The sequence below is a fragment of the Poecile atricapillus genome, chromosome 4 (genome assembly GCF_030490865.1).
Source record: "Poecile atricapillus isolate bPoeAtr1 chromosome 4, bPoeAtr1.hap1, whole genome shotgun sequence".
Lineage (NCBI taxonomy): Eukaryota > Metazoa > Chordata > Aves > Passeriformes > Paridae > Poecile > Poecile atricapillus.
Genome location: NC_081252.1, coordinates 17,551,031 through 17,565,609, shown reverse-complemented (window position 1 = coordinate 17,565,609; position 14,579 = coordinate 17,551,031). Strand labels below are relative to the sequence as shown.

Genomic DNA, 14,579 nt, shown 5'->3' with positions numbered 1-14,579 from the left:
CACACTCTTTTTTTAGATTAGCATCTATGCTGAATAGAGTAACAAACTTTTGGAATGTCAGTGACCACTCCACTTTGGAAACAAACCTTGTATTTCTGATTCTGAGGCAGATCAGTGTTTCTGAGCTGAGGCATCTGATTTCAATCAGAATCAGGTCCTGATTGATTTCGTCAATCTCGCTCCTATTTTCTCATGTTTGGGCTGAGTTGTTTATTCTTTCCTTATCTATATTACATATACACAGAGTACAAGGTGCTACATACACTGAGATAGAGAGGTGCAAAACGGAGAATGAAAGAATCTCTCCAAGAATCTCTCTATGTGTCTACTTAGCCAATAATCAAATGCCAAGTTATTTTCTTTACTGACCCAATGACTTGACACCTGTGTGCTGCACTGTGGATTCTTTCATCCAATCACTCATTATTACCCAAAAACCCTTAGAAGAAGATGAAGAAGGAAGAAGAAGGACAAGAAGGAGAAAGAGACAACACTCTTAAGTGTCCATCTTGGATTCACTAAAACTCCAAACTCTAATTTTTCACTCAGTGAATTAACAGAACTCTATCTAACTTACACACTCACATTATTAGTTTCTTTACTTAACTTTAAAAGCTGCCTCCATGGTTTTAGGCTAAACTTAGGTGCTCTCTTGGGTATCAGAGCCAGGCACCACAGATAAGGGTCTATTTTCTGTGCCTCTGACCTGAACGTGGCTGGATATGATACCTAAATTATTTTAATTAATCTTTTTTAATTATTCACCTCAAGCTTTCAGGATCACACAATTTTTTCTTCGTAATTTTTTTTGTATTGATTTCCCTCATTTGATCTACGTTTTTATCTGTTGATGTTTGAGTTTTGGAAAGATCAGCTGAATTGCGCATCAAGGTCCACGACCTGAGAACTACCTTAAACTCCTCCTTAAACAAAGATTATCATTATTTTACCATTATCTCATTTTCTGACCACTATTTTTTAAACCTGGATTGTTGTTTGACCCCCAGAGGGCTCCTGCTCCTAGGAGTTTGACCAACTCAGTTTTAGACAGCTCTAGCTAGGTGAGAAAAATCCCATATTCATTTCCCATATGAGTGCAATTTTTAACTTGGCCATGCTTGTTCAGAAATCTGAGTTACACAGATGTGTGCTGTAGCATCCATAATCTGCTGAGTTCAAATGTGTGAATATAAAAAGGAAGAGAGACTGTAGCAAGACAATAACTTTCACTTTACAGAAGACAGAAAACACACATTAAAAATGTCTGTGGCCCAGGACGTGTGTGAAATTATTTTATTTTTATTTCTAGAAGATTTTATGATCAAACATGTGCCACACGATTTCTTGTGATCATTTACAAGGTCATGAACCTCCCTCAGTTAATTTCCAATTGGAAGACAACATATGTCCAGGGCACCTAAAACTGAAACAAGAGCAAGATGGACAACAACAGCAGATACAAACTTAGAATATCATTTTGAACATCTGTGGTTAATTTTGAGCTACAGTTTTTCGTGTATTTGGGATTTTCTACATTCCAAACTATATTCCTCCTTGAGGCAAAGCAAGATTAAGATTAGTCTTATTACCAAAATTATTCTTTCTGACCCTATAAATTTGCCTTTTGCCCTAATACCTAAATAAATTCTTTAAAACATTTTAAAAGACTGCTTGAAGATAGCTAGAAACTGATATATGCATCTGATGTACAAATAGTATGCTTCTTGTGACTTCAGAAAGTAAGCCTCTGGTGGGAAGAGAACATGGAAGAGAAAGTAAGAATGGCAATGAGATTCATTCTATCATCCACTTGTAATATTCTTTATAATATTTAGAGGACGTGGTATGACACAGAGAATAACCAGCTAAAAACAAGAAAAAAAACCAAAGGTGATGCTATAAAAGGATGGTTATAACACTGTCATAGAGCAACATAAATTACCAGAGTATTTATTTTTAAATCTATCTGCACTAAGAGTAGGATTTCAGAAAATATGTTTTGATAAAGCATTTGGGTCAAGTTCCAGCCTCAGCAGGTCTCCATAGAAGTTGTGGAGAAACAGACCACTATGGAAATCACGTTTGTTAGAAAATACATGGAAATCACTTGTTTATTACAAAAAAGGTCCTGAGATAGATGCTGCATGAAATTCAAATTAACATATCAACTCAATCTCCATCCTTAAAGCAAAACAAGAAATTGACACTAAAATCCAAACAGCTGAGTGTCTCTAAGGACCGTGTGTAAGTCAGCCTTACCCATCAATAGCCATTTAATTTAAACAAATCGGTCTTCCTCGTAGCTGTGCCCATCCCTGCGCTTTTCCCCCGACAGTCTCGGGGTGTCCCTGTCCGTGGTGCTGAAGCCCAGGCGCCGAGGCTCCCTGACCCTGGTGCTGCAGACACTGGCTGGGGACAGAGGGACAGGGACACAGAGCTGTGGCACATCGGCCACGGACCCATGGGGCCGTTTGCAGCTCTGTCTACCAATTTTGGCAAGTGTGCTTCCAGAAATGATTCAACGCATCGGCTCAGCTGTCAGAAAGGATAATTGACCCACTTTATCGCTCATGACAGCATCTGTCTGAGTGTTACTGGCATTCCAGAGTTTCACAAAATCACTTTTCCCCATTTAGAACTGGGAAAAAATGATACTATTAAGCCAAAACTTTCAAGGGAATCTAGTAGACTACTCAACACTTTAGTTTGTACTGTTTCTAATTACAAAACAGATTATCCAATCTAAACAAAGAAAGCCCATAATAGTCCTAAAGTTCCAGCACTGTCATGGGATGTGAACTCAATAATCTTGCATAGCCTCCTTCAAAGACAGTCTTTACAATTCTCTTCCCACCTTCCCTTTTCAGCTCTCTGTGTATGCAAATAAAGAGTCTTCATTCTTCCAGCTAGATTTTGCTCTTTTATGGTTTTCTACATGGAACCAACATAAGAAAGGTTCTGCTCAGAATACTTCTTGTTTGGATGCCTCCCTTCGTCTGAAAGTTTCTCCCAACATGGTTATGTCAAATTTTTAGGTCTGTCAACCTACATTTTAGGGAGGATGTAGTGCTCCTCTCCTCCAAGAAGCAAACGTGTGTTTCACAAAAAAAGCATTAAAATGGAGAGGATCTGATAAATATACTTTATACGAAAAATAACAAAATCCGTAACAGAATATAAAATGAATAATGAAAAACATGTGTTCTTTCCAGATATCACTGATATCACTGGTATAATTCAGGCTGGTCTTAATACCTCTAACACTGTTTCTTGAGATATCCAATATTCTAGAAAATTTAATGGACCTTCTCATAAGTACCATGGACCTCAATACAAATTTTGAAATATTTTATTTCCTGTAATGTCCTGTTTCAAGCAGGGATTCACAAGAAGCATCCTGAAAGAAAAAATATTTGTACCTTCCTTCTGAGGTTATTCTGTCTGACTTTGGAATACTTTTTAACTAAGTGGTATCTTTTGTCACAGATACAGATGACAAATTTCCTACCTGAAATACCAATTACAAGGCAGCCAGGACAGGTGCTGAGCCCAGCAGTGCCAAGCCTCTAAAGTTTTAGCACCTAAATTCCAGATGTAATTGCCTATCAAAATAAGGCACTGCCATTGCACCCACTCTTGTTATTTCTCACACTGTTCCTCCCGTCCTCCTTTAATGTGCAATTTTTGAACACACTTCATGCTTAGAAGGACAATGGGTCCTGGTGAGTTCATCAGTTTTAAGTGCACTCCTTTTGTGTGTATTCAGCATGAGCTGAATAAAATGTAATTTACATTTCCTACATGAAAGCACTTGATTCACAGCATATATGTACAGATTTTAATGCCTCTCTAGACAAAAAGATTTCTTTTAAAAATTTGCAAAATTGTAATAGGTTTACATCAAAACATTTTTAGTTTATATCTCTGCCAGGAGGTAAATAACTAAGCAAATTCAATGCCTATCTCAATCTGCTTACACACGAGGGAAAATATGAAGCACAAGTTTTACATGCAGTGCGTTTGTGCTCCTGAAATGGGCACCCTGCAACAAAATTCAGGCTGGCATGCTGAAGAACACCCCACAGTAAAGTTGACATCAGAACAACAAAGCTTCTTTAATTTTTCATAGTAAAAAAATCTATTACTTCTCTTCTGTCAAGGTGTGTTTTTATTAGTGGCTCCCACATACCAATTAAACACCTCACTTCACTGAAGGTGAGATCTATTTGTCGCTTTTGTACACTTGACTGGAAAAGAAGTCAATACATACATAACAGCCTCTATAAAACTGATGATGATTTAGCAAATATTGCATAGAATAGATAAAGATATGAATAAAAATATTACTATGTACACATGTAGCTATAGTGCAGAGAAAAGAAGATTTAAGAGAGCATAAATTTCTTCTCCCAGTAGTGTCAGTTTATGATCTTACACAAATGTTGTGCCTTATGAGAGGAAAATTATGAACAGCTCCTTGCACATAGCAAGATCTTGTAACAAACTTTTGAAAGTATAAAATCATGCTTCCATATCTTAGTATTTGCCACGTATTCGTACTTCTGTTTTCTTTCCTTATCCAAGTTCAGAAATACAATGCAATTTATTGCTTTGACTGAATAAGGAAAAGAATGTTCTTATGAATAACATAAGTAATGCAGAAAAAGCCCCACGTTCTGGTGGGAAACTGTGCCTGTTGTGTAAATAAAATATATACCTCTATAAATATAATACATAATACTCATTCCAAGCCTAGTCACCTCTTAAAGAACAAACACTTGAGTCAAAGCAGGGTAAGAGACTGGCAGTGCACTCCTGGCATTTGTCAGGAGCCTTCGTCAGGCTGACAGCAATATTAACCACAATCCATTTCAGTTGCTTTGGTTTATCATTGTGTGACTGATGTTCAAAACAGTGCCCTAAGAAGCTGCTTAAATAAAGTGTTAGTTTAACCTACACTCTGCAGCTCTTTAAATCTGTACTAACTGTGGACTCCTAGCTGACACATTAAAAAAACTGTTACTTAGATGTGACACTTCACTTACCATTTCTAAATAATTTTTAAAAAGTAAATTCTCATTGTCTTAGGCACCGAAAAAAAGTAAAGATATTGACTTGACTTCCTTTCTGCCAGATCAAAATCAAAGTTTCCATTTTTTTTACACAATGGGAGCACTAAACTGTGATGAGTTTCTGGGCATGCAGAAGGAAAGAAGAAATTACTGATATTTAAGTGAAGATATTTAAGTGAAGTATCTTTAAATATTTTTACAAGCTTTAGCAGTGCGAAAGCATAGACATGCTACAATACATAATTAGCACATATTTGGAAGCATTACCCCCAAGATAAGAGTGCTACAATGAAAATATCACAATATACATGACATCCACAAATTTTCATAGCAGAATATTAGCAAGGTCTTCCAGATACTTGTCACAATTCATCCTCTGACACGAAGTTTAACATTTAAGCTACTTGGAGCTGATACTGCTAGAAATGCCCAAACAATATCAAAAACTTGAGCATTATTTGAAACAGGTATGACATAAAGACTCCCATGTGTATGTATATATATATATATAGTATATATGCAATAACTATGTGCTGTTTGAAGGTCCCAGTTTTCCAGCAAATGCTTGAGAGGGTTGAATAGAGCTAGAGATGCAATCTCAAAGTAATGTCCTCCCTCAGCACCAGCAATGGAAAGATTCCCTCAGAACTGAAAGCACACTTAGCAATCCTCCTCAAACACTGCTTTCATGAACAGAGAAATCCATATAACCAGTCAATGTTAATAAAAAACCACATAGAAATAGAGCAGGTTTACTATCCAATCTCTCAAATGGAGGTAAGTGCAGTACCTGACTTAAAATGAGGGAAAAATGTTCTGTTTCATGCAGGAAGAAAGACGAGGACTACAGTGCTGATTGAACTGACTCTTTACAAATGAAAATGTAATTAAAAGGAGACCCCTCAGAAGTACAGCAGCTAGAAAATCCTTTTCCATGTCTCCAGTTATTTCAGCAATTACATGATCTATGCAGAAGCATCTCTTAACAATAAGTTAATGGAAAATGAGGTTGCAAAAACCATGTCATCACCAAGGAATTTTTTAATGATTAGTATGTTTAATTTATGTACTAACTCAAGGTACCCAGGGCTGATGTTACTTTTCAGTTTTCAATGCTGATTTAAGTGCAATTCACAAGAGCACTCTAGCTTGGTCATAGATATTTCTGGCTGTAAACTACCTTCAGATACTTTCTGGCCAGGGGATTATTAAATAGCATTTATTGAATTCCACAAGAAAAAATATTTTAAAATAAATAAATGTTTACCTTTTAAAGATTTGTTAAAATATAAAATATGTGCAGGTTTACACATGAACATGGATCTGTCACAGGCAGACATTCTATGAGACCTTAGAGTTAATGACTTCACATTAAATAACACTACTAGGAAAAGTTACAACAATAGTACCTCAGAATCTCTGCTTTGGCTTTAAATGTGTACATATACACATTCAAAAGGCATGGTACAGTCTTCAAATATATATATACACACATATATTCAAATATATATACAAATATATATATATATGTGTGTGTGTGTTTGTCCATATATTTGCTGACTATACAGTACGTTTTTTAAGATTAAAATACTAAATCAGTAATTAATCCTTTTAACACACCTATGTTTAGTTTAATCAACTGCAAACTGAAAGCAGAAATTTCTAAAGCTTCCATATTTCCACAGGGATTTTTTTAGTAGCAAATTACCAATTTATGTGAGACTTCAAAAAAAAAAAAGCTATCATTAAAATACTCTCCTTACCTTTTCTACTAATTAGCTATATTGTTAATACATTGCTCCATGCCAATCATTTCCCATAAAAGCCACCTTTTAGAAAAAGATCCTGCTTGCTGATCAGTGCACCCAGTCTTTGCAGAGAAAATAAGAGATACTCCTACTCTGAAAAATGGAATAGTCCTTTCTGGAAAAGTATTGCAAGAGAATAATCACATTCCATAAACAGGCTGTATATCGAATTTGCAAATGGTGGGGGGACTGCTGAAAAAACCCACAACGCTACTCTGCCAGAAAGGAATTGTTTGGAAAAGTTGTTCAAACCTGCCAATGCCTGTCTGAAAAAGGACAGCTGAATTTATCCAGCATACCAGAAAGGCTACATAGAGGAAGTAATAAAATAAAATTTCTACTCATTGGAATATGGGCAGTGATTTAAAAGTACCTAAAATAAAATGGTATCACAAGGTTTGTTACTACAAAAAGCACAATTCTCATCAGAAAAATCAAACAGAAAAAGGCTAATTTTTAATCTTTAACAAACTCAGCATTTCTAACTTCATTAAAATTTGAAATTAAATGTAATGTCTATGTTCCAATTAGGAGCACCTTCCAACAACAATTATTAGGTTGATACAATCAGAAGCAGTAAGAATGCATTAACAATTCATTTTTACACAATCTGATTCCTACAATCAGTACATACATGAAGAAATTAAACACTGTTAATGGTTGTGCAGGTAACATTAATGTATTAAACATAGCAGAAAATGCTTACAAGACTGCAAACTGCTATGATAAAAATATAAAGCTATATTTGATGACAAATACCTTTGACAAATCCCTGAAGTTGCTAGGAAGTGTGAGGTCCAACTCCTCTGACTCATAGTTGGTGATAACCCATGGGAAGACAGGATACTGATTCAAATCATTGTAAGTTCGACCTGACAAATGACAAAAAATCCATCACTGTGAATAGTTATATTTAACCAAAATATGTCTCTAAAGATACAATAATAGAACTTTATAAGCTGTTTGGAAGAACTGCATTTTATATCAGATCTGTTATCATTCCAATATTATAATTTGCTTTATTGAAATGATAATGAAAAAGTTGACAATATGCTAGTATTTAATCTAAAACATTTCAGCCCATTTCACTTTAATTGTAAACTCTTTTGCATACAGTAAGTTTCACAGTTAATTTCACTCATTTCCTAAGCATTCATCCTTTCCTTGTTTACATCATCTTGTCTTCTGTCTCCTTAAGGTGAAACACTTGAAAAAATGGAGGGTCAATGATTTTTGTTGATACTAAAAATTAACGCATTGTTTTTACATACTGTCTTAAATACAATATGTGAAAGAAGAATGAAGTAGCACAGACATTTAGACTAAAGAATTTTTCACTTAATAACTGTTCTATCTAGAGAATTCACTTTGAGGGAAATTCATCCTTGCCCATTGTCCATCTATGGATATGCCAACATTTACCATGACAGAAAATTTGGTCTGGATACAGGTTCATGTGTACATCTGCGTGTATCTAAGATGGAAATAATACACTTCTTCCAGTAAAACCAAAATATTCAATTAGAATAAACATATACCATGCAGACATACACACCCCAAAGCCTGGTTTCTAAGTTAAAAATGCAGTTTTTACACTCATTCTGTCTCTTTTTGTTATATTGTTGCAGAGGCTCATTTATTCAAATCATCTTCAGTCAGTGTGTTCTTGAGATTTTGTTCAGCTTGCTCTTAGAAGTCTCCAAAGACAGGCTTTAACCTCTTCCCCAGGAATATTATTTTACAGTCCAGCCTGTAAGGTTGTCAGAAAACATTTTCTAAACCTCCACCAAAGCTTTTCTACTTCCAGTTTTCTTACACCACTCAGTATTTTTCCATACTGGTTTGCAAAATTTTTAAATGGTAGAGTCAGTCTTTCCCTAATCACTTGGCTGTATTGCACATTCTCCCTTATTGAGGATTAAGGTTACTTACATGACACTGGGATAACTATCTTTCTTTTAACTCCCTATCATGGGCAGCTCAACTTTCCCTCTTTCCATAATGTTATCTTTTTGCTTCTTTTAACCTCAAACACCAAGCAGATAAGAATTCAATTTATTATTTCAGTAATATATTAAAGCTGAAAAGGGTCATTCATTAGAGCCACAGGAAACAGTGTCATGATGTGCCTCATTCAGCTTGAGCAGTAACGAGGCAAGCAGATCGACCCTTACTTTTAAAAATCTGCCAGCATCTTGGCACCTCTGACTTGATGACTGATTACAGAAAACACCAAAACTGACCATTTGTATAAAATGCAATTAGTGCAAGCACAGGCATTTGTTATATCAATCGTGTTAGCAAGAGCCAAGCCTGAAAGGGAATTAACAGACCTTTCACCACTGTCAATACCACAGAAAACAGCTGAAAATTGAGAAATTTTCTAAATTGCTCAGAGGACAGAATAAGTTGGAAAATAAAAGGGATGTCATGAGACCCAAGAGTCAGCCTCCACTTAGCAAATTGAAGTCCAGCTGGTTAGAAGCTGATGGGGTAAGATGGGTTAAACAAAATATAGCTTAGTATTTACAGAATAAGTGGATAGGACAAAAATAAGTGGATACAAATTAGGGTTGGGTTTGGATGAAGGGTGTCTTAGAATAGCAGCACTGGCAATCCAGGCATTGCACCCTTTTTTGAGACCAACCATGCATCCTGTAACAGTGGTATTTATTGACTAAATAAATCTCCTGCTCCCTGGCTGAGATTTCCCAGCCCTGCAGAGAACTTGTTGTACCTATGATATTTAGGGAGGATAGCACTTATGAAAATTACAACTTAGAATACTGAGGATAAATAAGTTCCTATGTCTGAGACTTCCCTAAATAATTGACAATCTATATAGTTCCTGTCCCCCCAAAACAGTCATGATATTCTGATTTAAGTGCAGCTCAGTACAGCGTTATTAATACCTCTCTAGTCTTACATAACTATAAATATAATTACAAATAATGGAAATTTAGGACGATTTTTGTGAAGTTCTTCAGGACAAAATCATACATCGAAAAAATTACTCATTAAAAGAGCAAAATCTAGTTGTGTCCTATGGCTGCTGAGACTGTGCCATGATTAATTCCTTTTCTGTGTAATTACAGTAATTTGGATGTACAGTAATTAGCAATACCTGCTATAGTGTTTAGAAACATCAAGTATTCAAAGTTGGAAATCTCTCGGTGTTGCCACCGCTGAGTCATATTGGAAGCTTTGAAGATCTGTCGTGGACTAGCCAAAGAAATGCGTCTGAAAACAAAAGAAAATTGGAAAAAATATAATGAGAAAACCGTGTGGGTCTTCCTTTTTTACATACCTGATTTTTAGTGGCAGTAGTACATATTCGTTCTACCAGGTCTATGCTAGATTTCTCTTGAGATCAAAATGCCACTTGGATACTTGAAGTTCATTTTTAAAGTTTTATAATCTAATAGGAATGAAAGAATTAAAGCATCTGACAGCTGGGTATGTCAAGATTTGAAAAATTTCCAACAGAAACCTTTACAGCTGTGCAAATTCAGCTTCTCCATGATGGCTTGATGTATTACAGAAATATGTTACTGGAGATTTAGAGAGCTGGAATATCATTAAATAAGAAAACGACAATACTTTTAGATTTCATGTAAGAATAAAGTCATCTTTAAGGAGAGGTTTTTTAAATCCCTCAAGAACAAAGGAAAACAATGATAAGATGATAGAATTTCATTATGAAGTCCATCCTCTTGAGATTTAAATTCTGGGCAGTGTTGAAGAGTTAGTCATAAATAACTCAAACTTTCAGAATTTGATGCCAGATTTCCTAATGTTTATGAAAGAAGACTGTAGAGTCAGTCCTTGGAGTGATAAATTAAACAGAGAAGAGTTTATCATAAAATTCCCAAGACTGTTTTGTTCATAACAAAACATCTGCAAATACCAAACCCACATCACTTAAAGAGGAAGAAAAGAAATCTACAAGTAGTCTTAGTTAACAAAGCTTTACAGGTATTGGTAAACAATTCAAGGAAACTGTAACTTTTTTTAACAAGCCCCATTATCTTGCAAACAAATTGATCAGTACAAATGGATGTGAAATCTTGAGCAAATGTGTCTTCAACATACATTTAAAATTTTTCACACATAATTTGTTTCTGTAAATAGAAATCCTGATATTCTTACGGAGTGGCTATAATTGCAATCCAAGAGATTTTTTGATTCTGGACTCCATAAAAAAACAACAAATAATATCAGAAAACATCCTGAACTATTTTAATCCCATTTCTATGTACAGGGATCTATTAAAAATAAAAAATTTAAAGTAACAACAAAAAAGATACTCCCTAAGGGTTTCCTGCTGCATGTCATGTAAACCAGCAGGTGTAAATGCTTCATACCATGTAGGCTGGTTTGATAAAAACAAACAAACAAACAAACAAAAAACTCTTAGAACTGACAGATAAAATAAACTCAAATTATGAAATACCTGGTCTGGGGTAGTCCAAAGATGGTACCAATACCAACCCGAGGTAGACAGTTAACCACTTTCTTCACTGTTGCTTGATCAGGGAAGTTGAACATGACACCCACTGTGAGTATGAGAGTTGATATATAGCATGATTTTACCCATTTAAGACTTGCTCAACCAACACAATGCAACCCTAAGCTCAAGTGTTCAACAGATCAGACAAGTTTCCTTCAGATCATTGTAGATTTGTTTGGTTTTTTTAATCTCCAAAACTCCTTTAACATATCTTTTATAACAGAAATTTCAACAGAAGTTGTCACTGTTGCACGTCTTACAAGGTCTACATTTGTTTTCCTTTATGAATAGGAATTAAACCTATATGCACAGATTGACTGTCTAGAACTAATTAAAAAACATATGTATTAACTGGTTCATACATTTACTAATTTACTTTCTAGATATTTTCTAGTAGTAGTCTTCAAAATACTGTCTTCCTATTTCATCTGAAACATATGAATGACACTTATGAAACAGCAAATCTAAACAACAATCTAATTACGGTATCACTAGTGGCCATTTATGACTTCAGAGAGTACAACAAGTGTTTATGCATATGATTAATATTCTGTTGGACATTATCATTACCAAAAAAATGCTCTACATTTTAAATAAAGCATGACAGGCAGGGAAGTCACTGGTCTAATCTAGTAGCGAAATTATTTCATTCCATTGTTCTTGGTGTGTACAACTAACAATTATCTACCCTCCAAGGGGACAAAAAATCCTTCATGCATAACAGATCAGAGGTAGGACTGTCTTGAGCAGGACTCCTCAGAGCACGCCAAATAAACACATGGATATAAATGAAAGTGAGGCATTGATAATGCACAGTTTTCATGTTTCATCATAATTTATCATTAAAAAAAACAAAACTGGAAGCAGAAAATAAATTACAAAAAAATACTGACTTAAATACTGATACATTTAATCCAAGCCCTTCCTCTATCTACGCAAATCCATGTCAAAACAGACGTGACTAAACATCCAAACACAATGCACATCTCCCCACATCCACACTTGTCATTTCTTTAAATTCACTGTACCTCTGTTTGCCATGAATATCTCCAGTGCTGTATTTTGCAAGAGGTAACGTCGGGAAAAGATAGATCGAATCTCTGAGAAGAGCCATTTTCCATGGAGTCCTTCTGTATATGCCAGAATCTAGAAGAAAGAGACAGAGAGGATGTTTTAAATATGTTAGCTGGACAGGTAATACCTTGCAAAAGAGAAACTCTTTGACCCACAAAAATGGATTCTACCAATTACCTGCAAAACCTGCAACAAAAGTAAAATACGCTCAAACTTCAAATCATCTTATGAATATCTAATATATTTTTGTACTCCTGAATTCAACTACTCATGCCAAATATTTTAAACATTTCCTTGCATTTTTTTCCTTTAAAGACAACTATCTATTTTTCATAACAATTTCAGAGCTTCAAAAACATTATTAAATGTTCAGCACTTCAGCAAAGCATAAAACCCTATTCTGAAATGTATTTCTAGTAGCACTACATCTATCTGCACTCCCTTCAGCGTTGTAATAACAGGCCTGTAACAAATAAGCAAGAGAAAAATGTCTTTAAAGAAAATAAAATGTTCCTTAGGTTTATCATTAAGGCAGGATTCACTAATTATGGAACTGTAAAAGGTTTGCTGTATAAGAGGTTAAGTATCATTTTGTCAGCTGAGGTTAAACACAAACCTGCAAATGAACTCAGCATAATCTCTCTATGGAGTAAGCGATTGTCAAAGTAACTTGTTACAATTCCTGTCATCCCATCTGACAGACACAGATGCTTAGTCTGCCTTCACAATTCAAACTAATCCCGTTTTCAGTCCTCAGCCACTTTGTTTCTTTGTTGCTTCACTTTCTCCTTTTCATTTCAAAGCTTAATCATGTAAGTGTTAAGGGACAGAGAGACTGGACACTTCTCTACCTCAGATTAACAAATTATAGGAGAAGGAAAATCTGAGATTTGCCAATTTTACCAAACACAAAATTATTTAATAGAAACCCATCACAGAAAAGGAGACTCAGATGCAATCCTTATTAACATCACACTTACCACAGTTTCACTTGAGCAATATATTGTGTATAAAAACAAAACAAGTGAAATTCAAGTCCTTAATATAACAAAGACTATTAATGAAACCAATAATTTGTTTACAGGTTTTTAACAAAGGAGGATTTTGCCTCGCATGTAGCATATATTGATAAATAAAACCTGCATTTTTGTAGCACAGGGAGCAGATGCATTATAAAAGCACTACACAGTACAGCACAAAATATTGCACCAGTTTTGTGAATTATAAGCAAACAAGACTGGCAAACCAAAAACTGATAGCACAGATCAGAACATACAAAGCATATCATCCCCCACACCTTCTTTCTTTTTACTTAATCCCTTATCTTCACCTCAATACAAGTGCCATAGTCAACTTCTCTCCCAGCAAACACACACACACACAGAAAGAGAAGGAAAAAACTATGTAATTATGCCAGTACAAAATTCTAGAAAAGTGATTAAAGGACCAGAGATTGTCAGTGGTTGCTAAACACTTCTGGAACTGGGAACTAACAGAGTTGGGCCACACTGACACTTCTCGCAGCACACCCACAGCCCATCCACACTAATTGGCAGATTTGTATAATTCTGTGGCGCTGTTCAGAACCACTGCGGTTGACTTTTGTCACACACATATAAATATCCTCTAAGAATACAACATCAAAAGAGGTTACAAAGGAGACAAAGTTGCAGTGCTCATGCACAGAAATCTCTTAGTACTTTTTGCTGCTATTCATCCACCTTATGATCTTGAAATTGGAGCTTCTAATTGCAATGACTGTTTTTTTTTTTAACACAGACAGCAATGTGGTAACCTCCGCTTTTCCGTAACAACAAAACACAACAGCCTGTTTTTCCCCATCGGTCTGCGCATGGCAATTTCAAACTCTTACTGTGTGGCTGCTGTGAGCAAAACCAGCACAGTAAATAATCATTACTTTTACCCCATGAAATGAGCTTTTTCGGTGAGAGTGGGAATCCTGCACAAGCCCCAGAGCTTGCTGTTTCCAACCTCCTCAAAACTGGAAGGAAAAGCACCAACTTGAAAAGAGCAGAGGTGGCTTGCATTGTGCACCTCGTAGAGACACGGTGAAGCTAGTGAATTCAGTGAGAGAGGATTTACAGCAGGAACTGG

The 14,579-nt window shown here is 35.5% G+C and overlaps 1 protein-coding gene across 3 annotated transcripts in view; it reads right to left on the bottom strand.

Moving 5' to 3' along the window:
* LRBA (LPS responsive beige-like anchor protein) overlaps positions 1-14,579 on the bottom strand; it is a 367,953-nt gene that overhangs the window by 109,587 nt on the left and 243,787 nt on the right. For all 3 annotated transcript variants that reach the window (XM_058837408.1, XM_058837411.1, XM_058837409.1), the window contains exons 41-44: positions 12,419-12,536; positions 11,334-11,436; positions 10,005-10,120; positions 7,640-7,752 (exon numbers count right to left, since the gene is read on the bottom strand). In XM_058837408.1, the coding sequence (XP_058693391.1) occupies positions 7,640-7,752; positions 10,005-10,120; positions 11,334-11,436; positions 12,419-12,536 (450 nt within the window). The remainder of the gene's footprint in view (positions 1-7,639; positions 7,753-10,004; positions 10,121-11,333; positions 11,437-12,418; positions 12,537-14,579) is intronic.